The sequence below is a fragment of the Typopeltis vanoorti genome, chromosome 25 (assembly GCF_054136105.1).
Source record: "Typopeltis vanoorti isolate ZY-2024b chromosome 25, IOZ_Tvanoo_1.0, whole genome shotgun sequence".
NCBI lineage: Eukaryota > Metazoa > Arthropoda > Arachnida > Uropygi > Thelyphonidae > Typopeltis > Typopeltis vanoorti.
Window position 1 is genome coordinate 66608089 of NC_143573.1, and position 26949 is coordinate 66635037.

General features: G+C 35.6%; 1 protein-coding gene across 1 annotated transcript in view; it reads left to right on the top strand.

Moving 5' to 3' along the window:
• Window positions 1-26949, top strand: part of LOC150092814 (uncharacterized) — a 740966-nt gene that overhangs the window by 400658 nt on the left and 313359 nt on the right. Inside the window, exons 13-14 of the mRNA XM_090414287.1 lie at window positions 10847-10959; window positions 24381-24558. Of these exons, the coding sequence (XP_090270413.1) occupies window positions 10847-10959; window positions 24381-24558 (291 nt within the window). The remainder of the gene's footprint in view (window positions 1-10846; window positions 10960-24380; window positions 24559-26949) is intronic.

Sequence of the window (26949 nt, forward strand, 5' to 3'; positions counted from 1 at the left end):
TCAGGAATGGATGGATAAGAATATGATACTGTATGGAGTGCAACATGATTTTGTTAAAGTTGGTCTTGCCTTAGTAATTTATTAACTTTTTTATATAATAGAGGGACAGCTGAGTTGGACAAGGGTAATGGCCACACAGTGATTCTCCTGGATTTTGCTAAGGCATATGACAGGATACCCCATGGAATACTGATACACAAGTTGGAACTAATGGAGATGGATATTAAACTGGTGATGTGGATATGAGAGTGGCTGATAGACAGATAATAAAAAATAATGTATGGAGGAGCAGAGTCCAGGATGAAGCAGGTGGCCAGTAGTGTGCCACAAGGCTCCTGCTTGGACCATTATTGTTCAGTTTGTATATAAAGATATAGGAAATGGTTTGAAGGGCCATATCCAATTTGCTGATGATGGGCACAGATAATTAATCAAGCTAATGTAGAAAGAGCTTCCAGGATGATTTAAATAAGCTGGCTATATGGGCAAAAGATAATGGATATCAATTTAACTTCCCTACTGGCCGAGGTGGATGAAATAGTGAGACCAAATTGCACTTCTTATCTATGTTATTCAGTGGGTGTTACAGAATCGTATCCATATTTATCTGGATGTCTATAGACATGACCTGTTGGGTGGCTAATGTGGATAAGCGTAAAGTTATGCATTTTAAGATTAAAAGATTACAAGCTGTGTCCCATATTGATGGAACTGTACTCCAGGAAATTGATGAAGCTAGGGACTTGGCTGTGTTGGTGAATAGAGTTGAAGTTCTGAATGCATATTGCTAAAGTATCTAAGGTAGCTCATAGGATTACTTGGTTATTGAAGAACATGCAGAGATAAAGAAATTATTAATCTTCTATAAGGCGTTGATATGTCCATAATCTGGATTACTGTGCTCAGGTTCTGGTCGTCTGGATTCCTTGAAGACGAGGAAGTGGTAAGGAAGATTCAGAGGCAAGTGACAAAGTTGCTGGGGGGGTTTGAGGAATGCTCCCTACGTTCATAGATTGAGAGTTTGTAGTTTGTATGTTGCAGAAGTTGGTTGATAAGGTGGAGCAAAAGGGATATGACAGAAACATTTAAGATACTAAAAGGGTTTTATAGGATTGATGCAGGGGGATTTTTCGGCAGTTGGCTGGTGATGGAAGAACAAGAGGTTATCCCTGGAAATTAAGTAAAAGTGTGGTTAACAAGGGTGTGAGGAGTAGATTTTTAATTGGAGAGTGGTGAAAGAGTGGAATGTATTGCCAGAGTCAGTTGTGAGTGCTTTGTCTGTCAATGAGTTCAAGGAGAGGAATGATAGATATTTATGGATAGTTTGGGTCTCCTGCGATGAGTGTTTGAACTCCATGGAGGTGCCTGTATTATAATAATAATAATAATATTAAAGTTATTGTGATTAACAACGTATCTAACTGTAAGAATGATGACAAGGCATGCTAGAATTTCACGAGAAAAGAAAAAAATTCATGCATTTCAATAAATGTTATTTGAAACCATCATATTTTTTATATATATTTCTTGCAAGCATTTGAAAATAGCACGAAAAATTTCTGCAATATTTTCAGCAAAATTAAAGAACCTGAATAAAATACCTTATTCATTGCACTGATTGGAAGAATAAAAGACAGACAGCAAATATTGCCAGTAATAACAAAAGTATTGCTAAGATTGATCTCACATTTCTAAGTGTAATTTATTTTATTCCACATATGTGAAATTTTATATCTCTTGGGAACAAATTAAATAAATAAAATGCGAAACAGAACATTTTATCCTTGAAATATCATAAAATGGTTCATGTATGTGATGTACTTTGGAGATTAATGATCTGACTTATGATGGGCTCATTGGATGTGTTTGATAAAATCATTGTATGTTCTGAGAAACCAGATGGAGAGCAGTATATTTTCATCAGAAACATTCCATATCTCTAACTGGTTTCTCTTGGGAGATTTATGTCAGATGTACAATGAATGAAATGGCTCATTGGACATTTCATAGGAACCATTGCATGTTCCAAGACACTGGATAGACAATATAGTATATTTTCATAGGAAACATTTGCATATCTCAAGGCAGTGGTTAGTATATCAGTACATATAAGACTTTGAATTTTATTTGCAACATAGTACTGTTCTCCTTTTAATTTTTGGTTCTATTGAAAATAATAGTGGAATGGCATCTAAATCATCACCTAGCAAGAAGGGAAGAAAATAGGTGATATTGAACAGTCAGCAGAAAATTGAAATTATATATATATATATAATATAAGTGGGTGTGCCCACAGATATATGAGTAAGAAAATTATGTCTCTGTTTGTGAATTTCTAAAGTTGGTCACCCTACTCTTTAGTGTCCACAAATTCATAATGGAAGGTTAGCTCTGTTTGCAACACATCTATCATAAATCTACATGCACTCTAATTCCATTTACGAAATCGTTCTTATTCAGCAAGTCTTGTGCAACTTACAGGAATACTCCTAATTTTTGTCCCTTCTACTACTTTTACCTGAAAAATCTCTTCTATCTCCATTAAGTAAATAACTCTTGGCAACTTAAGCATTGTAATCGTATTCTTTGCATTCAGATCTACATATCGGAACTACGTGAAAAAATGACATAACAAAACTGGTATTTTTTCAGTAAATTGAATTTAGATTATTAGTGCTAAATTCAATTATGAAACACAGTTGTATTAGGACAGTATGTTAGGTTTCACAAGTTTCTGCTGTATGCAGAAGTGACCAGTATTATTATTATTACTATTTTGTGACACCTCCAGAAGTCCAAGGACTCATCACGGAAGGGCAATCTACTCCACTTCGTTACATATGAGTACATCTCACTGTCTCCTATCCTATCAGTAGTCCTAACAGGCACTTAAGCACTCATGACCTTTCTAAGTATTCTTGGACTTCGCATCCGCTACTCAAGGATAAGGTGGTTAGTCCTATGTCTCCCTGTGTGTCTTATGTCTATAGATGCATGTGTTCACGAGGCTGGGTTTGCCTATTCTTGAGGATGAAAAACCGAAGTTTCTGGGTGAAAATCCCCTCCTACCTCCATATGAGACTGGCTAACTGACCTTTAGTTGAAAGAGACCAGATAAATGTCACTGATGGGAATTGAATCCAGGTCTTTCCGACCAAAGGGCTTTGTCTGTACAGGATGAGCTACGAATAGTAAGGAAACATTTATTATACAATTTCTTGGCTTGTGACATTTTTCATCGTTCTTTTAAAAAGGTGTCATAATTCTAAATTAGTCATTTTCCTTCCTCGCCCATTGTATGATAAATCATATGGATTCATTGAAGTGTTAACCCTCCAGAGTATTCTTCGTATAGTAAATAACTTGCATGCTTCTTTGATTAATTTAGTGCATCCATCAACATGCTTTCAAGCAGCATACCTTAAGATTTGCAATTTTTGACATGTCATTTTTGTTTTATTGGTTGCAATACATAAAAAGAGATTATACCAATTAAGATACTTGAGAAATGAAGTACATATTGATAGTATCATAGCTTGGCTCCTGACATCCTTGGAAAATTTGTAGTTACGTGCCTTCTTTCAGTGTTACAGTTTCCATAAAATATCATGTCACTGGCTCTCTTCTGACACTAGCCCAACCATATCATTCCTACCTCTGCATATTGATATATCTCCTAGCCTTGATGGAAAAATGTTTCTATTATAACACTTGAAGTTTCTGATGATATTATGGGTGATACAACACAATTAGTGAAATAATTTAGTAAAGATGGACAAACATTGATCTGTTTGCTAAGTAACTTTCATTTGGTTACTTGGCTGAGCAGGTATATATGTGCACTACATTATTAATAACATTATTATTGTTAAACTAGCAGGTAAATTGGCAGAGAACATGCTTATTTTATTATTATTATTATTATTACATGACACTTCCAAGGACTAAAGACTCATCGAGGGAGGGCACCTACTCTACCAACAGCTCTCCACCTCCACCACTCAGTCCATCAACTACAGTGAACTGCAACTACCATCATCATCTACACCAACAGCATCTACTGATCTCCACCACCACCACCACCACCACTAGTATTTTTTGTTTGTAAATTGTGTGTTTTCTGAAGGCTGATTTGTCTGTATGCGGGTTGAAAATCCTGCATTTCTGGGGGGAAAAAACCTTGCTATAATTTATGTCAGCATGAAGAAAAAATTGCAGTGATAAGAAGTGATGCTTTTGGGATGATACTTTTGTAAAAGTGGCATTCTCAAAAAATAAAATACAAACATGGTTGTTTATACCATGCGTTATAGCCAGTCTGGTTGGCCGATCGTTGGTGTATCTGCTTTCCAGCCAAAAGGCTAGAAGTTGGTATTTCATCATGGGCATGGATGTTTGTGATTGTCTGTAAAAATACTAGTGGTGGTGGTGGTGTAGATGATGGTAGTTGTGGTTTGCTCTGTTTGGTGAATTGAGTGGTGGAGACGGAGAGTTGTAGAGTAGGTGCTCTCCCTCGATGAGTCTTTGGCCTCCAGGGGGTGTCACTTAATATAATAATAATAATAATAAAGATCTTAGGAAAGGGGAGGAGAGAAAGAGAGAGAAAAAAATGGAAATAGTTAATCGATGTGTTAGCAAACAAAGAGAAAACATCACAGAAATAAAGGGAACAAGAAATCGCATAGCTCTAACATAACCATATTTTGGATACATCTGTGATTCATTGACCATAATTTATCATTTTAGTGATGCAGAAGTTAAAGAGGCAGTGAAGGAAAAGAAGAAAGCATATCAAAAGTCCCTGGCAAATAAGTCAGCTTGTGCTCTTAAAGAATACAGAGACAAATGTAAGAAAGCTAAAAACTGTGTAAAACTAGCTAAACAAAAGTCATGTGAAGACTTTGGTAAGAACATAGAAAATAAATATCAAGATGGTGCCAAAATATTCTGGAGGCTGTTGAAAAAGCTCAGAAATCTAGGAAAGAGTACTGTAAAAGAAATTAGATGATAAAGGTGACGTGTAAACTGCAGAAAAAGATATCCGCAATGTATGGAGTAATTACTTTGGAAAATTGCTTAATGAAACAATCAGTAACAGCACAGTGGCAAAAAACACTGACCAGGCATGCAATCAGGAATACATATCCATACTTGAAGTAGAAAAAGTCATCAAAAGCCTTAAATGTGAAAGGCAGCTGGAGTAGTTGATATTCGACCAGAAATGCTCAAGTATGGAGGTATAAAAGTCTTACAGTGGCTGCATTACATAGTTCAGAAGGCCTGGACAGAGGGATGAATTCCAGATGATTGGAGTAGAGCTCTCATAGTATATAAACAGGGAAATAAATCTGAATCTCTGCTGAGTATTCTGGTAAGATTTATGCAAGTATACTGAGAAACGGTTGAGAAGGAATGTCGAAGGGAAGCTTGGTGAAGTGGATTAATGTAGATTTTTACTTTACAACAAATAGTTGAGAAATCATGGGAATATAACAGAGATCTGTATTTAAGTTTTGTAGATCTGGAAAAGGCATATGACAAGATGCCAAGAGAGAAGCTATTCAAAATGCGACAGTTGAATGGTGCCAATGGGGCATTATATCAACAATACTTTGTCTTTATTTGAGTTGTATGCCAGCAGTTAGAATTGATGGAAGCACAGGAAAATGGTTTAATGTTAAATCTGGTGTCAAACAAGGATGTACATTATCCCCTCTGTTATTCATTATTTATATAGATCACATTATGAAGGAAAGTGGTATTAAACCTGATATCAAAATTGGAGATGTTAATGTTAATTTATGCAGATGATGTTATACTTCTTCATACCATATCTATTACAACAGTTATTCAATTTAGTCGGGGAATCTTGCAGACTTGCAGCAGATTTATTTAGGTCAGCAATAACAAGACAAAGACAATGAAAATAGGCAGAAGCATTGAAAATATCAACTGCATTGTGAATGGAGAACCTCTAGAACAAGTAAAATATTTTACTTGTTCTAGAGGTTCTAGAAGTAAATATGGACAACCGAATCAACAAAGTTGGTATAGTAGGAAGTCAACTAAATAAATTTATATAGATTAAGAGAGAAATTAGTCAAAACACTAAATTAGCTGTATACAGGACAGTGTTCAAACCTATTTTAACTTATGAATCTGTGAGCTGAGTTAGAAATGGCAGATGACAGTACTGCTTACTGTAATTTTTTTTTGAATTATCAGCATTTTGAATTTGCACTTGATTTTATAAATTGAAATGTTTTTTTAAAAAAAGTTATTTTGTATTTTTTTTCCCCTGAAACAATACAAAAAAAAAGATTAGTTATTTTTTCCCGTTTTTGGATGTTAGGGGAGTTAGAATTCTCCATCTAGTTGAAAAGAAGTGAGTTATAAATATTTCAAGAAAACAACATCTGTACATTAGAAACTGACTAATTATAGCAAGTGAAACTTCTGTTTATGTTTACAGTTTGTTGTGAAAAATATTTCTTTCTGCTTTAGGAATCTTCTTTTCTTTACTTGTAAGAAAGCCATTATACTGAAAATGTTATCTGCTATTTTTTTTTTTTTTCAAACTGATGTAATCAAAAAACTTCAGTGATTATATTTTAATTTAACAACAACATGACAAGTATTTATTGGCCCCTAAGACTGGTACTTTCCTGAAGCATTCAAGTTATTATTTTATTATGTGTAAATTAACAGCCATACAAGCAGCTCTCAAGTTCTATCTCTCTAATTCAGTAATAAACATTGCAGAAGGAATAACCATCTACAGTGACTCAAAATTTGCACTTGAGGCATTAAAAAATGGAATAACAAAACTCATGCAGGAAATCCATGATCAATTAACAACTTTAAATTTGAAAAATAAGAACTCTACACTGCAATGGATACCAGCCCATGCAAGTATTGAAGGCAGTGAGATAGCAGACAGACTAGCCAAAGAAGCAAGATACTTACCTCAAAAATTACACCCATCACTAACTGATGCTAACTCTGTTGCAGAAATAGGATTGGTAAAACAAACTATCAAGACGAAGAAGAATGAAATTAGCAAAAGTAATGAAAATAGAGAAATAACCACAATCGTCATCAGACAAAGAATGGAACATTTTAAAGGCATGAAAATTCAGCCGGACAGTACTAGGAAGCTATGAAATATGTCATGTGTGTTCACCTTCCCTGCAACCACCTATCTTTCATACTTGTTCTGCTATGGAATATTCTAGATGAAAACAGATAGCATGAATCTCACTCTGTACATATCACCATGCATATATTATTCTCTGTCATATCTGTGTATGTGTGACAAACACATGTACATACATGCACACTTTACATTATATATTATCATTCCTTGAATTATTAACTTGTATGTGAATGTTTGTATGATAGGGGCAATTAAATCTTGTCTGCATTGTATGTTGTATGTTTCAATGCATGTGTTCTCTTGGACTGTTTTCCAGTAAAAAAAATCTTCTCACCTTCATGTGAAACAGCTATCTTATTTTTTGTGTGAAAAACTTTATAATTTTCCTTGCAGGAATTTCCTTGCATTCCAGATATTTCTGTTCATAATCATTAACAGTTGACTTGAGAAGTTTTTCAGTGCTTTGATATTCCTATAAATACATAAATAGTAATCAAAGTTACACTCAGGGGCCACTTTATTAGTTGATATGAGTTTTGTCAACAGATATTGAGATATTGCCAGTATTACACGAACAGCAACCCTGGATGCATGGGATCAAATTATATTTCAAGCACATAAAAAGAATAATTCTGCAGGATTATCAGTTTTAGAAGCTTACGTGGTAAAATGTGTAGGCCTGCGTGAAAGCGTAACATACGATGACAATGAAGAAGAATAATCTATTCAGAAAAATGCACGTGCCAGGAAACAGTATCTAATATTGTAACAAGAGTAGAAACTGTACTGTCAAACAGTCCTTTCATTGTGTTCCATATACATTCTTGGTATGATTTCTATCTGTATCACATGTTGGATTACATTATGCTTCCTGCTGTTGTTTATTTGAACAGTAACAGTTTAGTCCTGCTATCTTTGTGTTAGCACAAAATAGGAAGCTGCACTGAGAAAAGGGATATTAAAACTGTTCTTTTGAAGGTTAGATAATGGCTGCATTGTTTGATGAATAAATATTTGAGTTGTAATTTCTTGGGAATATTTTTGTGTAACATATTAGATTTCCTTATACCAGTTGACCAACACTTGACTTTAGTGACCCTTATATGTCCGAGGAGACAGACAGGTATACTAACTCTTTACTTGTGTTGTGATGGTTACGTTCAGGAAGCTAACGTTCCATGCTACAGGGCTTATATTGCACAGGAGTAGTTCTAAGAATATGTGGGTGCTAGCATTTTTTGCTTTGTTGTCATCACCTTTTATCCTGATTAAACTTTATGGAATGATGTAGAACAGAGTCAAGTATGGTGATTCCTTCCCACTTTGTAATCACCTCTCACCTTGGATAAACATTATGTGAAGATGTAGAACAAAGTGCCAAGCACAGTAATTACAAGGATTTACTTCCCTCCCCACCAACACCACTGCCATTATTCATCATTTGAGATCTGCTGTGCTATCATCATGAAGGAATATTTTTAAACATTAGTTTCATCATTTCATGGAATGAATGGAATGCAAAAGACAAAATGCTGTAGTTCTGAAAGTTAAAGGAAGTTCTATTCTATAAAACGTTACTTGGATAATTCTGATACCATGTTAGTGTATATGTTGACAAATGAATTCTGTGCCATGTTCTTTTCTGTTCATAGGTATCCCATAGTAACATTATTTTCATTGAGTCTTATATCCTAGATGCTTAGTTGTAAAATCCTGATATTAATAAGCATCACTTCCCTTATACCATAAATACTACTACTGTGAAATCTTCTTCTTTTTTGTTGGCTTTTATAAATGCTTGTTTCGTTTAATTTTCCACCTATATGAATTACTCTGACCTTCAAATATATATGTTACAAGTAATAATCTGCTTAATCTGCTTCTTCAATTAAATCCCTATTGTAAGCCCAGCATTGAGTAATAAATAATCACACTGATCATCTCAGTACAGTTATATTGTATCTTTTTTTAGTGATGATTGCTAAATGTCATTTCATTAATAATTATAATTACATAATTTACTTTTTGCCACATTAAGAGATTATCAGCAGTAAATGACAATACATACTACTTCCTCTTTCCCCTTTAGTACCAATCCTTTATACACAATTGTTGAAACTTTATTCTGTTTCAACAACTTAGAGAGAATTTGAAGAGGAGCCAAAGAAGAGTGACTAAGACAGTAACAGGACTGTGGAATGTTAGCTATAGAGAGAGAGAGAGAGACTGAAGAAATATGGATTGCAGAGTTTGGATCGATAGGAGAAAAAGAGGTGATATATTAGAGACATTTAAGTTAGCGAGGGAATTTTATTGGATTAATCCAGAAAGGATTATAAAAAGAGTGGAAGGTGAGAGGGGAAGCAGAGGCCATCCCTGGAAGTTATCTAAGAATATAAGGAATAGATTTTTTGCATGGAGAATTGTTACTGAATGGAATGCATTATTAGAATATGTTGTTATTGCAGGGAGTGTAAAGGATTTTAAGATTCAGTAATAGATATGTTGTCGATTGAATGAACCTTCCACGATGAGTCTGCCATCTCCATGGAGGTTGTAATAATAATAATAATTATAATTATAATTATGGATTTGCCGACCTGGTTGGCTGAGTGGTTAGCGTATCTGCTCTCCAGCCTAAAGGCTGTGGGTTTGAATCCTGCCGTAGGCATGGATGTTTGTGATTGTCTGTGAAAATATTAGTGGTGGTGGTGGACAGTAGATGCCGTTGGTGTAGATGATGCGGTTGGTGGATGAGGTTGATTAGTGGAGACTGAGAGTACCCTCCCTTGATGAGGCTTGGATTCCCTGGAGGTGTCTAATAATAATAATAATAACTATGTTTTTCTTTTCTTTTTTTTTTGCAGAAAAGTAAAATATACATTCATCTTCCCACATATGCTCACTGACATATGACAGTCAATTAACTTTGGCTCTGTAGACTTAATTAACTATCTAAATGGTCGCATGGGATGGGTAAAAATATATGAAAAGTACACATTTCCTATCCATATTATTTCTATAATATCCAAAGGTTTATTGATTTCAAGGATACTTTGCATCCATGTAATTATCTGTGTATAACGATGTCAAGGCCTCTATGGTGGTTAATTCTATCACAGAGCAGTTAATCATGTCTGTGTAGTCAAGATATGTCTGTCAGTTGCACGTATTGTGTTGCTGTTTTACCTGAGGAAAATCTTGTACCTTCCAATGGAAATGATCTACTCACTTTCATTTGAATAGGCATTATGAAATTTCTTTATGTCCTAAACAGGATTCATGCCCAGGTCTTTTCAAAAAAGGGCAACATCATACAGGCTAAGTTATGAAGGCTCATAATACATATCATGCAATTTTTTTTCTCTCTTCCTCTGCACTGGAAAATTGAATTGTATGAACATGCAGAAAAAAACATTATGTAGGTATCACTTGTAGTTATCTTTTTGCTTTTGTTTTTGAGTGTCAAATACACAGCTCACATCAGTGATTTGAAGTAGTGCGATAGGCTAGTCTTTAATAAAATATTAATATATGTGGTGTATTCATTTTATGTGCAAGAAAAAAATAACATTCTGAAATATAATTACAAAGAACAAATTTTCTAAATTATTTTAAATACTGTCACCATATCATTTAAAAATTCGTTCTCATTTTCTTATTTATTTATTTTTTTAAAATTTTCTACAGCATGAAGAACTAGTGCTACTCCTCATTCAACTAAGAAGGAACCAATTTCACATTACAAAAGCTAAAGAAAAATGCTGGCAAAAATTAGAAAATGTCCATCATCAAGCCAAATTGTAAATTTTAATATTGCATTTACAATTTATTATTATGTTGTTTCTTAGTCTTCTTTTTATTATTGTTTTGTGAAGTTATTATTATTCCTTGAGCATCTTATGTGAACTTTTTATACAGGGTGATCCAAAAGTCATGCACATTAAAGTTGAAGCTGAGCTCCTTCGAAGTATTTCAATTCTAATTATTCGTTTTGCCTATAGATGGTGCCCTAAGACTATTAGCCACTATCACGTAATCTGTCTGCCACTTATTGGGTATTGGTGTCCATTGCATAGTTTTGTTTATGAGAGAAGTGGAATGGTATTTTCCCAGGAGCAACGAGTTATTTTAGAATGTTATTTTGCCTGTCGTTCTTACACAAATGTTGTGGAGGAGTTTCATTAGAAGTATCCTGAATCTGTTGTTCCTCAAAATTTAACAATTACAAGATTAATCTAATATTTTTGGGAAACTAGATTAGTCGTATACAAACAGCAGCATGAAGACCTTCCATTTTAACTAAGGCTAAAGGGACTGCGGTACAGGAAGTGTTGTGATGTTCACCTTCAAAGAGTCTTTAGAAACTCTCTGCACAGACAGATATATCATATGGGAGTACTTGGAGAGCCACCAAACAATTAAACCTTTGTCTATATCGTGTTCTCTCAGTTAAGGAATTGAAGCCAATGGATAAGCAAAAACATGTTGAGTGTTGTAGGTGGCTTTGATTATTTGTTGAAGAAAATGGAGTTCATGATCTGGACATTGTTTTCTTCAGTGATGAAGCATGGTTCCACCTAAGTGGATATGTCATTATCCAAAATAACAGAACTTGGTCATGTTGAGAAAATCCTCATGTTTTTCATGAAACAGCCTTGCATTTCTGAAAATCGGAGTGTGGCATGCAGTATCATGGTATTGCATTGTCTGATCCATTTCTTTGAGATGACATTGAATGGTGCACTGTACCAAGACATTATCACCTAGTTCGTGTCTCCCCTTGAGATTGATAAACGCGATTGCTGTTTTCAGCAAGATGATGCCAGTTGCCGTACATCAAATGAAACAATGCAATTTTTGCAAGTGTTTTGGTAACAAACTGATTTCTAAAGGACTTTTGCCCCCAAGGTCACTGCTAGATTTCTTCTTTGGGGTTACCTGAAAGGTAAAGTCATTAAAAATAATTCTCACACAGTTGATGAACTGAAGATGAACATCACTGAAGTAATCAGAGTAATCAGTAATTCTATGCATCGAAGAGTTGCCTCCAATTTAGGAAAAAAGATTACATGCCTGCATTCAAGAACAAGGTGGCCATTTTGAACATTTGCTTTAGAAATGTTATTTAATTTTACCTTTATAAAAAGTTCTAAGGTTTGTTTGTAGCAATTTAGTTCTATAAAGTTTGTCACAAATATTGAAAAATTCAAATTTATTTTATGATGTGCATGACTTTTGGATCACTCTTTATTATATGCCTTAAAAAATCATTCAAGATGCTACTATAAGTTCGTGATGAAAATTATTATTATTATTATTATGATATAACTTCTTGAAATTAAAACACTCAGACTCATTGTGAAAGATCCATTCTAAATTCACAATGCCTATTTTACTACACCTGAAATTCATTCACAGTTGTTGCATTTATTTCACTCTGCACATTCATTCCATTTATTGACTGCTCTCTACAGAAAAAAAAAATCCACATTTATACCTTTATGTAGTTTCAGGAATGGTTATCATTCTTAACTCTTCTACCCTTTGAAAAATCTCTCTGATAATTGTTGTAAGCTCCTTCACTATCTTGTATGTCTTGGTTGTATCATTCTTTCTTCCTTTGTTTCTCAGGCGTTGCAATAACCCTCTCAATCCATCATCATAGTTGATATCTCACAGTCAAACTAATCACCTTAATTATTCATCTGTACACACTTTCTAGGACTAAAATCACCACAAAAACTAGACAATCAAATAAATTAGATACCAAGAATATAATTTCTTGGCATCTTTAATTTATAGTTTAACCAAGTGGAAAAAAAACTTTCAACATAGACAACCAAATTTGTTTAGAGTAAACTAGGGAACAGTAAATTCATCACATTTTTTTTAGTATTCTTTTGGAACTTCAGCACTCTGTCTGTTATCACTCCAAGATTCCTTACCTCTTCCACTTCTTGCAGCTCTATGTTGTCTATGTTGAAAGCTCAGCTGTATCAATTCACTATACTGCCTGTTGTCTCTCAATTCCAAAGTGCAAAACCATTATAGTGAACTGATATCCCCATTTGTTCATATGGAGGAATATTTTGCTAGATTAGGGAAAGTGGCTGTTGTGTAAGGTAGACAAAGTGCAATTGGAATATAAACTATTAGCTTGGATAAGTAGGTGATTGATGGACAGGGATCAGAAAGTGGTATATGGGGGAAATGTAAATCTGCCAGAGTTAAGTGACCAGGGTGTGCCTCTGGGATCAGTCCTTGGATCATTTTGATCTTAATTAATGATATTGGAAAGGGGCTGACAGGAGATCTACAGGTTGTTTGCTGATGATGCTAGGCAGGGCAATTAGAGATGCTATTGATATACAGCATTTACAGAGTGATTTGAATAGGCTGGAACCATGTGTGCAAAGGATAATGGTTGTTAATTCAAAGTTAGTACATGTAAAGTTATGCACTTTGGTGTGATGTGATATTCAACAGCATATTTTATTGGGGGATTATGTTTAGAGTAACTGACTGGGCTATAGATCTTGGGGTTTGGTTGATAGAAAGTTGAAGTTCAAAAGTCACATCACAAAAATTGCAAATAGAACTCAGAGGATAATTGCAATGTTGAAATGAACATTGACATGTAAGGATATGAAAGTCATTTTGCCTCTCTACCAGGTGCAATAATAACTATTATTTAAGGAAATTGACAGCGTATACTGGAAATATAGATTAAATAAACTTTAATATACACTTTCCGATATTTCGGCGAACGTTACGTTGCCATCTTCTTGGGAACTTACTAAAAGGACACATGCACACAAGTACTAATACAACAAATGAGACTGAGGCTAGGTCGCTAGCGTTTTCCTAAAGTCCTGATGGTGCCCCCTGGCAGGCTATATTGGTAGTTCTTGGCCTTTGGGCTGAAGTTCTTTTGATAAAAGTTTCCCAAATTTGGGGCAGTTTCATGCATCCAAATTTGTTGAGGTTTGGCATGTTCCTAAGGGCCGAGGCTGATTCCATGAATAGTCTTTCATACTTGAACTTGCTGCGGTGTATTACTGTGGCTTTCTTCCATCTTATTCTGTGGCGAGTGTCCAGAGCATGGTCTGCAAGCCCAGAGTGGCTGTACTGGTGAAATCGGATGTAATCCTTGTGTTCTGAGATTCTGATATTTGCTGTCCTGCCTGTTTGGCCAAAGTAGGACAGTTTACAGCTGCAGGGGACCTGGTATACACCAGGTAGGTCTAGGGGAAGTGGTTGGTCTTTGGTGGAGCGGATAAGGGATGCCAGTTTTCTATGTGGTCTGTAACAAGTGGTCAAGTCATGTTTTTTTAAGATTTTATTGATTTTTTCCGAGGTGCCTCTGATGTAGGGAATAGTGATGGATTTAGAGTAATCTTTTTTGTGAAGGGGGGTGGTGGTGGGTTGTGGATAACTGGGTTAAGTATTTTTTGGATTTTTTGGAGGGGGTAGCCGTTGGCTGAGAAAGTGTCACGGATGTGATTTAGTTTTTCATGGAGATGTTTGAAGAGAAAGCCTTAAACTCAGCCCCACAAAAACCTACCATATGGCTTCGCTATGTTGATGATGTTTTCGCTATCTGGCCACATGGCCCGGATGCACTCCTCTCCTTCCTAACACACTTGAACAACCAACACCCTAGAATCAAATTCACCCTGGAAAAAGAGGAAAACAATAACCTCCCCTTCCTAGACACACTAGTCACCCGCCAACCTGATGGAACCTTGGTTTTCTCAGTTTATAGAAAACCCACCCATACAGGCAGATACATTCACCAACAATCCCACCACCCCTCTCACAACAATATGGAGTTATTAAAACATTATTCAACAGGGCAAAAATAATCTGTTCTAATGATCAAGCCCTAACCACAGAACTAAATCACATCCGTGACACTTTCTCAGCCAACGGCTACCCCCTCCAAAAAATCCAAAAAATACTTAACCCAGTTATCCACAACCCCCCCCCCCCCCCTTCACAAAAAAGATTACTCTAAATCCATCACTATTCCCTACATCAGAGGCACCTCGGAAAAAATCAATAAAATCTTAAAAAAACATGACTTGACCACTTGTTACAGACCACATAGAAAACTGGCATCCCTTATCCGCTCCACCAAAGACCAACCACTTCCCCTAGACCTACCTGGTGTATACCAGGTCCCCTGCAGCTGTAAACTGTCCTACTTTGGCCAAACAGGCAGGACAGCAAATATCAGAATCTCAGAACACAAGGATTACATCCGATTTCACCAGTACAGCCACTCTGGGCTTGCAGACCATGCTCTGGACACTCGCCACAGAATAAGATGGAAGAAAGCCACAGTAATACACCGCAGCAAGTTCAAGTATGAAAGACTATTCATGGAATCGGCCTCGGCCCTTAGGAACATGCCAAACCTCAACAAATTTGGATGCATGAAACTGCCCCAAATTTGGGAAACTTTTATCAAAAGAACTTCAGCCCAAAGGCCAAGAACTACCAATATAGCCTGCCAGGGGGCACCATCAGGACTTTAGGAAAACGCTAGCGACCTAGCCTCAGTCTCATTTGTTGTATTAGTACTTGTGTGCACGTGTCCTTTTAGTAAGTTCCCAAGAAGATGGCAACGTAACGTTCGCCGAAATATCGGAAAGTGTATATTAAAGTTTATTTAATCTATATTTCCAGTATACGCTGTCAATTTCCTTAAATAATAGTTATTATGTCTAACCAGCGTATAAGCCTCTCAACAAGAATAATGATCTACCAGGTGCAGTGTTATCAAAGCCTTGATAAGACTGCACCTGGATTACTGTGTGCTGATTTGGTCTCCTGGATTCTAAAACAAAGCAGTAAAGAAGCTGTGGAAGGGGTGCAAAGAATAGTTACAAAGATGGATTATGGAATATAGATTACAATAATAGATTGAGAGTACCTGGACTGAAGACAGGTGAAAGAGGAGTGATATCACCCCTCTGAGGGGGTGTTATAAGATATCATTTGATAAAATTTTTCCTTATATGGATGGTGGGGATAGGACAAGGGGGACATCCATGGAAGTTAAATTTGCATGCAGTTAACACGTTCGCTGCCAACTACGAGTATACTCATAGTTGGTAAACCGGCTACACAAGCCAGCTACGAGTATACTCGTATGACGCTTACCGTCAGCAACGAGATTACTGTACTGACCTTGAAGAAGTGAAAATGCTTGGCTTGTGGAGCTAGCATCAAAACTGTGTATTCTCATAGATGGTATATGCTCTGCACAAGCCAACCACGAGTATGCTCGTATGACGCTTACCGCCGGCAACGAGATTACTGTACTGACCTTAAAGAAGTGAAATTGCTCGGCGTACAGGAACAGACTATGCCGAAGTAGCGTGGCAGCGAACGTGTCAAGAAAAGGGTGAGAGTTAGATTTTACTCTCATAGAATCATGAGTGAGTGGTACAGTTGAAGTAGTGAGTGCATTTAGTATGAATGAGTTTAAGAGAAAAAATGATAGCTGGTATTGATAATATATGGCCTCCCATGATGAGTCCTTGACTCCTTGGAGGTCTAATAATAATAATATGACTTATTATAACAAGAAAGAGTGATGGGAAAATAACTTATTTCAAGCTTTAAAAAAAAAAAAAAAAACACTGTGAGGAATTTTATTTTATCTATTAGTGGTCCTTAGAGCAACTAAAATGGTGATTATATAGTAAGGAGGAAAGATGAAAAGCAAGTGTTTCTAGATCCATTCTTTTTTTTTTTTTTTCGATCAAGAGTTTTGATAGTAGTATGTTGTAGGTACAAGGTCGAGAATGAAGTGAAGAAATAAAGCATGTTCAGACCTGAAGTTCTAAATTGCACTATTTAATGGACTTGACTGGATGCTTTTGGCCACTGAGAATGATCATTTCTCAAGTGTGGGGTAATTTTATACATCTATATTTATTGAGCTTAGAATAGTTTTTCAGGACTGATTCCAGGAAGTATCTTTTGTACTTTTATTTGCTTCCAAGAGGTAAGGTGGGTTTTTCCAGTAGACTTTGTCACAGTATCCAAGGCATGGTCTGCAAGTTCTGAGTAATCACAGTGGAGGTACCAGATATTGTCTTGGTGTTTGAAGATTCTAATATTGTTATCCTGCCTGGTTGGCCATATTAGGGCAGATTACAGTTGCATAATGTAGAACTGAGCAATCAGGAAAATGAACTATAGCAGTTGATTATTAATCATTTCATATCAGTTGATCATTTGATGCAAAAAGACATTTCTCTTATCTATAAAACCTCAAAAGCTTACTGGTAGGGATACCAGAGTTTTGTGTAGTCTGAAGGCAGTCTCCAGATGGATATCAAAACAGCATAGTGATATAATCTTAAACCATTCTGATTATGCACGTTATACACATAAACCAACCACTCTGCTAAAGGATTGATCCAACTACCATCTGTTGGACTATGATCCTACTAGACCTCAGATCAATACTATTTATATTCTTCTCAACACAAATGTCACTTGCAGGAATATAGACATCACAGGTGTACTAAAACCACATAATTCCAGATCCCCCCCCCCCTCATTTATCAGCTGCCAAAAATCCACAGAATGTATTGTTGTGCCCAATTGTGGATGTCATTAATTCACCCATCTACAAAATAACATTTAGCCAAAGGCTATCTCAGAATAGTGGCAATGCTTCTTTACACATTAAGAATTCTGTCCACTTTAAGTTAGTATAGAATACCTCACCCTTCTCAGTATTGATATGTTCAATTTGCTGCCAATATCTCAACCTTGTTCCTGTATTCTTGTTCTTTCATTTGACATGGAAAATTCTACATACAAGTAGAGGATACAGCCGTGGTCTCTTCACTTTCTCTTTCTCTCCTCCTAATTCTAAATTCTTTATGGAGATATCTGAAGAAGATGCTTTAAGTTCTGCTCCACATAGATCTGCCATTTGGCTATGCTGTGTAGGTGATATGATCTCTCATTTTGCTACATGGCGTTGACACGCTGAACTCTTTTGTAACACATTTGAACATCCTAGGGTCCAGTTCACTTTAGAAAAAGAAAATAGTAACAGTTTACCCATGTCTCAGTAGCTTACTCAGTAATGATGATACCGTTTGGTCAGAAAGTCCTGAGTTTGAATCCTGCCTAGGATGTGAAGAGCCTTTATGAGGCCTTTTCAACTCAAGGTGAATTAACCAGTCTCATATGAAGATCTCAAGGTTTTTTCATCCTAGAAAGTTGGGTTTGCATCCCACGATACAGACACTCTAGCCAGAGAATTCATGCCATTGACTTACATAGAAGACTATGCAGATAGGATTATTTGCTCTCTTACAAAATTAATTTTCTTTGAAGTTACTTTACTGACAGGCCACTGTCTATCACATAAAGAAAGAGATGAGATAACAGTCTTCTCTACCTAGATACCTCACTTATATCAGTGTGATGGACCTATTGACTTCCACCGTCTTTCAGAAAATACACACACACACACACATACATTAACAGTTACATCTGCTAACTAGTAATTTCAGCTAGCAGGATGGCACAAGCTTATAAAAAATAGTGGAAAACATACTATTTTTAGTTGAGGCAGCACATATATGACAGTGTACTTGCTGTAATGGAAATATGAGGTTCTGCATATGACGCTCACTAACAAACACACATACTTGCACACAATTATTACATCACACTGTTATATGCATACCTTAACTAGTTTTGTATTGTTTTGTCAGTCTATGTTGATGATAATGCTATTTGGAATTACTCATTGTATAAGCTTCTGTAGAGAAAGGACATATTAGATTCGCTATTTTCTGGTATTATGCCATTCACAAAGAAGTCAAAAAGAAATTATTTTAAATTTGACTAGTTTCATGAAAAAAACTGTTTCACTTCATCAGGAAAAGCACATATAAATTAAAAAGCTACAAGCAAAGTAATAACAGTTAACATTTCTAGTGAAGAATATCTGAAAACATTTAAACAATGGAAAGTGTGCATTTGGAAAACCAAATTTGATGTAAAATCATCCCTTGTTTTTTGTTATGCTGTAGAGAATACTTCATCATTTCAGCTGATTCTTTGAATGCTCTTGAGTAAAACTGCTAATCAATGTGGAGCATTTCAGTTTGTTGCCATCCTACTAGGTGTTTTGTATCTGTTGTATGTGGTGACAGCCCTAATTTGTGCTTTGTTTCATTCTCAATATTCTTAATGTGTTCTGATTGGTATATCTCCCCAGATCTTCTAGTCTCTGGATCCTCTCCACCATTTCCTCATCCCCATTAAACCCAGGGGTGACTAGGACCTGAGCACAGTAATCCAGATGCAGTCATGTTAAGGCTTTATAAAGAGGATTGATAACTCACTTATCTCTGCTTGTTGGTGTGTTTCAATAGCTAAGTAATCTTGTGAGCTACACTTCCCTACTTTTGCAGTATGATGCCCTCTAAACTTCAACTCTCTGTCTACTACCATCCCAAAATCCCTAACCTCATTTATTTGCTGGAGTACAGTTCTCTCAATGTGGTATGTGGTACACATCTTGTAATCTTTTTATCCTAAAATGCATAACTTTACACTTTTCCACATTAAATTGACATCTATTATGTTTTGCCCATACTGTGAGCCTATTTAAATCATCTTGCAAGAATGACATCACATATTAAAATTGAAAGACACATACTCACTCAACTACACAGCTTAAATAAGTAAATTACTATCATTAATAGTTACTAAAATTACTAATTATTTACTAAAATGTTAAAGATACCAAGCAATTTTATAAGCTAGGTTTTAATCTTTTTTTTCCCAAGTAAGCAAACAGACAAGTATGTCAAGTTTGCGCCTGTGCGTAGTGCAAGTCTATGGCAACTCGTGGTAAAGATGGAGTAAGCTCTGATCACTTTCCTTAGTATTTTCCCCTAATGCAAAGCACATCTCCTTGCAGAGATGCATTAAAGGCAAGGGCCACTACCCAAACCGGTTTTGACCTTTATTGAGGTCTCATCAGTGGGAGCCAGACCATAAAAATGCCAAGGGTGAAGTAATGCAGAGCTTATAAATTTTACCTAAACAAGTTACCACAAGGTGTGTTGACCTTATTAAATAAAATTCTTCGGATGAGAGTAAGATGTAGAAAGTTTTTTAACTTGGGTATATTATGTTAAAGATACCAAGCAATTTTATAAGCTAGGTTTTAATCCTTTTTTCCCAAGTAAGCAAACAGACAAGTAAGTCAAATTTGTGCCTGTGCATAGTGCAAGTCTGAGGCAACTCGTGGCCCTTGCCTTTAATGCATAGCATCATACATCTTCGCAAGGGTATGTGCTTTGCATTAGGGGAAAATACTAAGGAAAGTGATCAGAGCTTACTCCACCTTTACCATGAGTTGCCTCAGACTTACACTACGCACCAGCGTAAACTTGACTTACTCGTCTGTTTGCTTACTTGGGAAAAAAGGATTAAAACCTAGCTTATAAAATTGCTTGGTATCTTTAACATAATATACCCAAGTTAAAAAACTTTCTTTATTTACTAAAATAAAAACACTTATCTGTAAGCCATGTGCAGCACTGCTGCTACTACTACTACATGCCACTCTTTCGTCACCCTACTGTTGTATGTTAGAAAATAATGCTTACTAACTGTTTATTTAATAGTATACAATTCACATGAAGTTTTGAAATTGAAGTGCTGTTTCTTATTTATGGAGTATAATGCATGCATATGTTTGTCATTCGATTTGACTAATTTTTTGCTATATACACCAATAAACTTCAAAGTTTAGAAAGTTTTGAATAATGTTATGTATATTTGGTGAAATTTACAGATATGGGTTGACCACACATGGTTCAGCATCAGCTGAAGCAGCTGATAATGTTCTGCCTTGAAGGTGCATTAATTAATTCCCTTTTTTTCAAGGGTCGGAAAAATTGAGATTCAGTTTACCTGAGGTTTTGGGTATAATTCACAACACTAAATAAAAAAAAAGAAGACATTTATTTATTTAGCTACTTGTTTTCAGTTGATTACCAGCATCTTTGAAGCAAAAATAATTTGGTGTACAGAAGTATTAACAATCAGCTATTAATGAGAGTAATGGATAAGGAAGGAACTAGATGTTGAGGTGTGATTTAAACCATCATCTGTGTAACTCCACTTTTTTCCACCTGATGAAATGGTTTTCATCTAAAGCATGTTTACTAGTTTGTTTGTTTTTTATGCTTATAGTCTGCTTACATTTATTAAGCCAGTGTGCTAAATAAATATAAGCTCCATTCCATGTTAAACCAAAGTTTTAACTCTATTCCATTCACGAAGACAGAGACCCACATCCTGTGTCATATCCAGCAGAGTATAAAATATCTTGTTTTTGTGACTTGGTTTACGTAGAGGAATATCTGTTGATATCCACACATTGGAGAATGTGAGATATGTATGCTAGCTGTCAGTATCACGGTAAGTAAGGACTGACATATCATACTTTATAAATTCCATCTATAAATCTTATAGTATTAGATGAAAAAAAAAACCTAAAAACTAAAGTATTACATAGGAGTTGTTACAAATCTGTGTGATTTAAACTAGGATCTGTATAACTCCACTTTTTTTCCACCTGATGAAATGGTTTTCATCTAAAGCATGTTTTCTAGTCTGCTTTTTTTTTTTTTTTGGTTGTCCTTATTGAATATATTATAATTATTATTATTATCACATCCTCTATGGAGTCAGAGCCTCTGTAGTTCAGTCAGTATAGATGAAGCCCTTTGGTCGGAAAGACCTGAGTTCAGTTCCTGTCAATGATGTGAGGAACCTTTATCTGGTCTCTTTCGAATAAAGGTGAGTTAGCCGGTCTCATACAGACATTTTGTCACCTAGAAAATTGGGTTTATTAGAGCTCAGAAGAGAAACAAATAAGAGGTGTGAGTAACACAGGAATATATGATAAAATGAGAGCAGGGTAAGAGGAAAAATATTTTAGGGATTCTATATTAATAAGAGTATTTAATCTATTGGAGGCCCACACAACAGGCAGATACCCACATGCCATTTCATATTAGCATTCTGCCCAGAAAACTTGGAGATTTCAATATTTTAGTCTCCAAGTCAGAGAAAATTTCATCCTCAGGACTTGCACTGCATCTGGACCAACAGGCTCTACTTACACTTTGTAAATATAACAGCTACAACAACACAACAACAACAACAAAAAACCTTTCTAAACTCCTCAAAAAGAGCAACATGCACCCACTCCCCTTCCTCATGAAAACCATCAGGTGGAAAAAAGTGTAGTTACACAGATGCTGGTTTAAATCACACCTCCACATCTAGTTCCTTCCTTATCCATTGCTCTCATTAATAAACAAATAATGAATTGCTCTCATTAATAGCTGATTGTTAATACTTCTGTACACCAAATTATTTTTGCTTCAAAGATGCTGGTAATCAACTGAAAACAAGTAGCTAAATAAATAAATGTCTTCTTTTTTATTATTTAGTGTTATGAATTATACCCAAAACCTTAGGTAAACTGAATAGCAATTTTTTTTTGACCTTTGAATAAAAGGGAATTAATTAATGCACCTTCAAGACAGAACATTATCAGCTGCTTCAGCTGATGCTGAACCATGTGTGGTTCTGTATCCAAATTAGCCAAATCGAATGACAAATACATGTGCATTGTACTCCATAAATAAGAAACAGTACTTCAATTTCAAAACTTCATGTGAATTGTATACTATTAAATAAGCAGTTAGCAAGCATTATTTTCTAACATACGGCAGTATTGTGACGAAAGAGTGGCATGTAGTAGTAGCAGCGGGTGCTGCACATGGCTTACAGATAAGTGTTTTTATTTTAGTAAATAATTAGTAATTTTAGTAACTATTAATGATAGTAATTTACTTACTTTAAAGTTTTAGTTGAGTGAGTATGTGTGTTTTTAAATTTTAATATGTGATGTCATTCTTGCAAGATGATTTAAATAGGCTCACAGTATGGCAAAACATAATAGCTCTCTGGTCAATTTTTGCATGAAACTTTTATAGTTTCTGTACGCGGTTTTGAAATGATGTTGGATTTAATATCCCCTTAATTTATATAATTTTTCATCGCCGAAGTGAAGCCTTTTGGCTCTTTATTTTAGTAAATTATTTTATTTTGTTTATTTATTGTAATTTTATTTTATTTTCACTAGAGGTCAAGCCAGTAGAATAACCATTGATCAAATCTTTGTCTCTTCAGCATACGATGTGAAATGTAATTTAGCTTGTCTCTCTATATATATGTGTGTATGCTCCAGATGATGACCTTAATATGAAGGTCGAAACGTCGGGAAATTAAAATGATTATTTATAACACGGTTGTGGAGTCCATAATTTGTGTAAAATGAAAGAGGAAATTTTACGTGGGGTTATTCATTTCAAGGTGCTTTAACTGATCTTGTATGGAGGTAGCAGTGGTTTTCTCTCCCACAAATGGTGTAAATTACATGTGAGAACATTTGTAATTTACAAACAAAAATTCTATTGCTGTTTTTGTTAGTGATGGGCAGTAGATGCTGTTATGGTGATGGTAGTAGTGTCATTATGTGCCGTTGGAAGATGAATGGTGGAGACAGTAAGATGTACATAGTAGAGCAGAGTATCCTTTCACTATGAGTTTTGAACTCGTTGAAGGTGTCATGTAATAATAGTAATCATTACAAACTCTTCTGACAAAGATATCTTGGCCACTGTTCTTCTATTTTACTAAAAAACTTATTTTATCATATAATCATAAAATATATATACTCATATATAGAGAAAGAAAGCATGTTACAATTTTTTTATTTTTCATATTTAAGTCGACCTGGTTGGCCAAGTGGTTAGCGTATCCGCTCTTCAGCCAAAATTCTGCAGGTTTGAATCTTGCCATTCATATGGATATTTGTGATTGTCTATGAAAATACTAGTGGTGGTGGGCAATAGATGGCATCGGTGTAGATGATGTGGTTGCTGTAGTTGGTGAATTGAAGAGCGCAGATAGTGAGTTGTAGAATAAATGTTCTCCCTTGATGAGTCATTGGACACTTTGGAGGTGTCACATAACAATAATAATAATAATAATAATATTTGAATTACAGTTTAATTAATAAATTTATGCCTTAAGATTTCAGTAAGTATATTTCTTGGGTTATCTGTTTCTTTTTTTTTTCTAGAAAATCTAATAACCAAGAGGAACTTCTTAAAATATGTTCTGAGCTACAAAAGAAAACTGAAGATTTAGAAAGACAACAAGATATGACGCGTCCTCTAATTACTTTAGTAGATAACATGGTTAAGTTGGGTAGCTTATATAGTAATGGAGAAAGGAAAGCATCATCATTTTCTCAGTTAGTAAGTCAACAAATTTAAGCAATTTTATATTTTCAGAAAAGAAGACAAACTTTTTTTTAGTTGTTTTATACAAAGTGTGGTATGTAATAATGTTTTGTTATCCTAATAATATTTTAAAATAACCACTTTATGCATATAAAGGAAACTAGAATTTATTAAATACTCCTATATATTATACACCCTCTGTCCAAAAAGAAATAGAACTTTTGATAGAAAATAAAACACAGGCCAATTATAATTATTCAAATCATTTATTTCAATCAGCATACTCCCTCAGCTTCAATGCAGTGTTTGCACAGTCAATTAATTCATAAATGAGTTTTTTATATCGTTTTTGGGATACTGTTGAGGGTCGTTGTTACTGCCGCTTGAACGTTTTCAATGGTGTCGTATCGCTTTCTTTCATCGGCAAATGAAGTCGGGGGAAGAGAAAGAAGTCACAGGGTGCTAAATCAGGTGAATATGGCAAGTGATCCAACACACAAACTTAGTTTTTGCCCCCTAAAACTGTCTCACAATGTTCGAACGATGAGATGGTGCATTATCCTGCAAAAGTGACCAGCTGCCTGCATTACGATATTCATGCCGTATGCAACGAATTCTCACTATCAGTTGATAGTGAGAATTCGTCGAAAGACCACTTTGAAATCGCTTAAACCATTCGTAAACTTGAGTAAGGGATAAGCATTCATCACCATATGCTTTTTGAAGCATTTGATGCATTTCGGTAAAAACTTTTACCAAGTTTAACACAAAAGTCAATCGCAGCTCTCTGTTTGAAACTCATTTTCCGACCATTCATCAAAACACACAGTCACTCTTCCCACTCTGACTCGGCTTAAATCAGATGAAATGGTTGCACTAATTGAGTCTGTTCACCCAAAGATTGTCGGAATAAGTGAGACATGGTTGGAAGAGGATGACATCCTGACAGGAATAGAGATGGAAGGGTATGATTGTTTTGTGAAGATAGAAGGGGTAAAAAGGGAGGGAAAGTGCTATCGATGATAAAGAAAGAGTTATGTCTATACAAAGTAGAGATGCAAGAGGGAAATAGTGCCAGTGGTTTTGAGGCAGTATGGTGTGAGATAGAGGTGAATGGAATCAAATACTTGGTTGGATGTTGTTATAGACCAGGTAATGTGAATGGTGGTGATAATGAAATGTATAATCAAATTAGCCAAGCAAATAAGAAAAGGGTGATCATTATGGGCGATATTAATTATGGCAATATAGACTGGAATGATGAGATAGTAACTGGAAGTAAAGAAAATGAGGTTCTTGAGTTTTTGATGGATAAATACCTCAGACAGTATGTAACAGAGGGCAAATGAGGATTGAGCATCTTGGATTTGGTCAAATCATCCACCAGTTGGTGAGAGTGACCATGAGGTGATTACCTGGGTGGTTGCCAGCAGTGTGAGGACCTCTATGAGAAAAGGGTATATGCTGAACTACAAGGGGGTGATTATGAAGAACTCAGGAGACAGGTTGCGGGTGTTGCATGGAATGAAGAGTTACTCGGGGAAAGAGATCAATGCAGCTTGGGGGATTTTCAAAAACTATTTAGTAGATGCAATGTCTAAATGTATACCACGGGTGAGAAGGTTAAATAAGGTAGATGTGAGGATGAATAAAGAGATTAAGCATGCGATACAGAGAAAAAGGGAATTGTGGAGGCAGCATAAGAGAAGTGTAAATAATCAATTCCATGAGATCTACAAAGACCTGGCAAGGAGGGTGACTTGGTTGGTGAGGGTAGCTAACGAGAGGTATGAACAGCAGTTAGCTAATGAAGTCAAAAATAATCCTAAGGAGTTCTTTCGATGTGTAGCCAGCAAAAGAAAGAATTATTATGGAAGGATGACATTGATTGGAGAAAATGGTATAAAGACAGCTCTTGTAGAATGTGTGGTGGAGATACTTAATGAGAAGTTCATAAATTCATAAATGTCTTTCAATCTTGTGGATTGAAAACTTCATGGAGAAATTGAGAGCAGTTGATGATGGGGAGGAGAGACTGACTGTAAGTGAGCAAGGGGCGTATGGGGAGTTGAGTAAACTAGATGTTAATAAGGCTGTGGGACTTGATAATATATCACCATGTATTCTGAAGGAATGTGCCAGGGAGTTGACACCTACCTTGACATATTTTTTTAATACGAGTCTTGCACTCGGTCAAGTTCTTAAAGAGTGGAAGGAGGGCAAGATTGTGCCACTTCATAAAGGAGGTGATCGAACTCAAGCAATAAATTATAGGCCTATGTGTGTGTGTCAGGTGTTATGGTTAAGTTGTTGCAGAAGCTTGTGAGAACTCAGATCCAGAGTCGGTTTGAAAACAATGGTATTATCTTTGATGAACAGCATGGATTTGCTAAAGGGAGGTCGTGT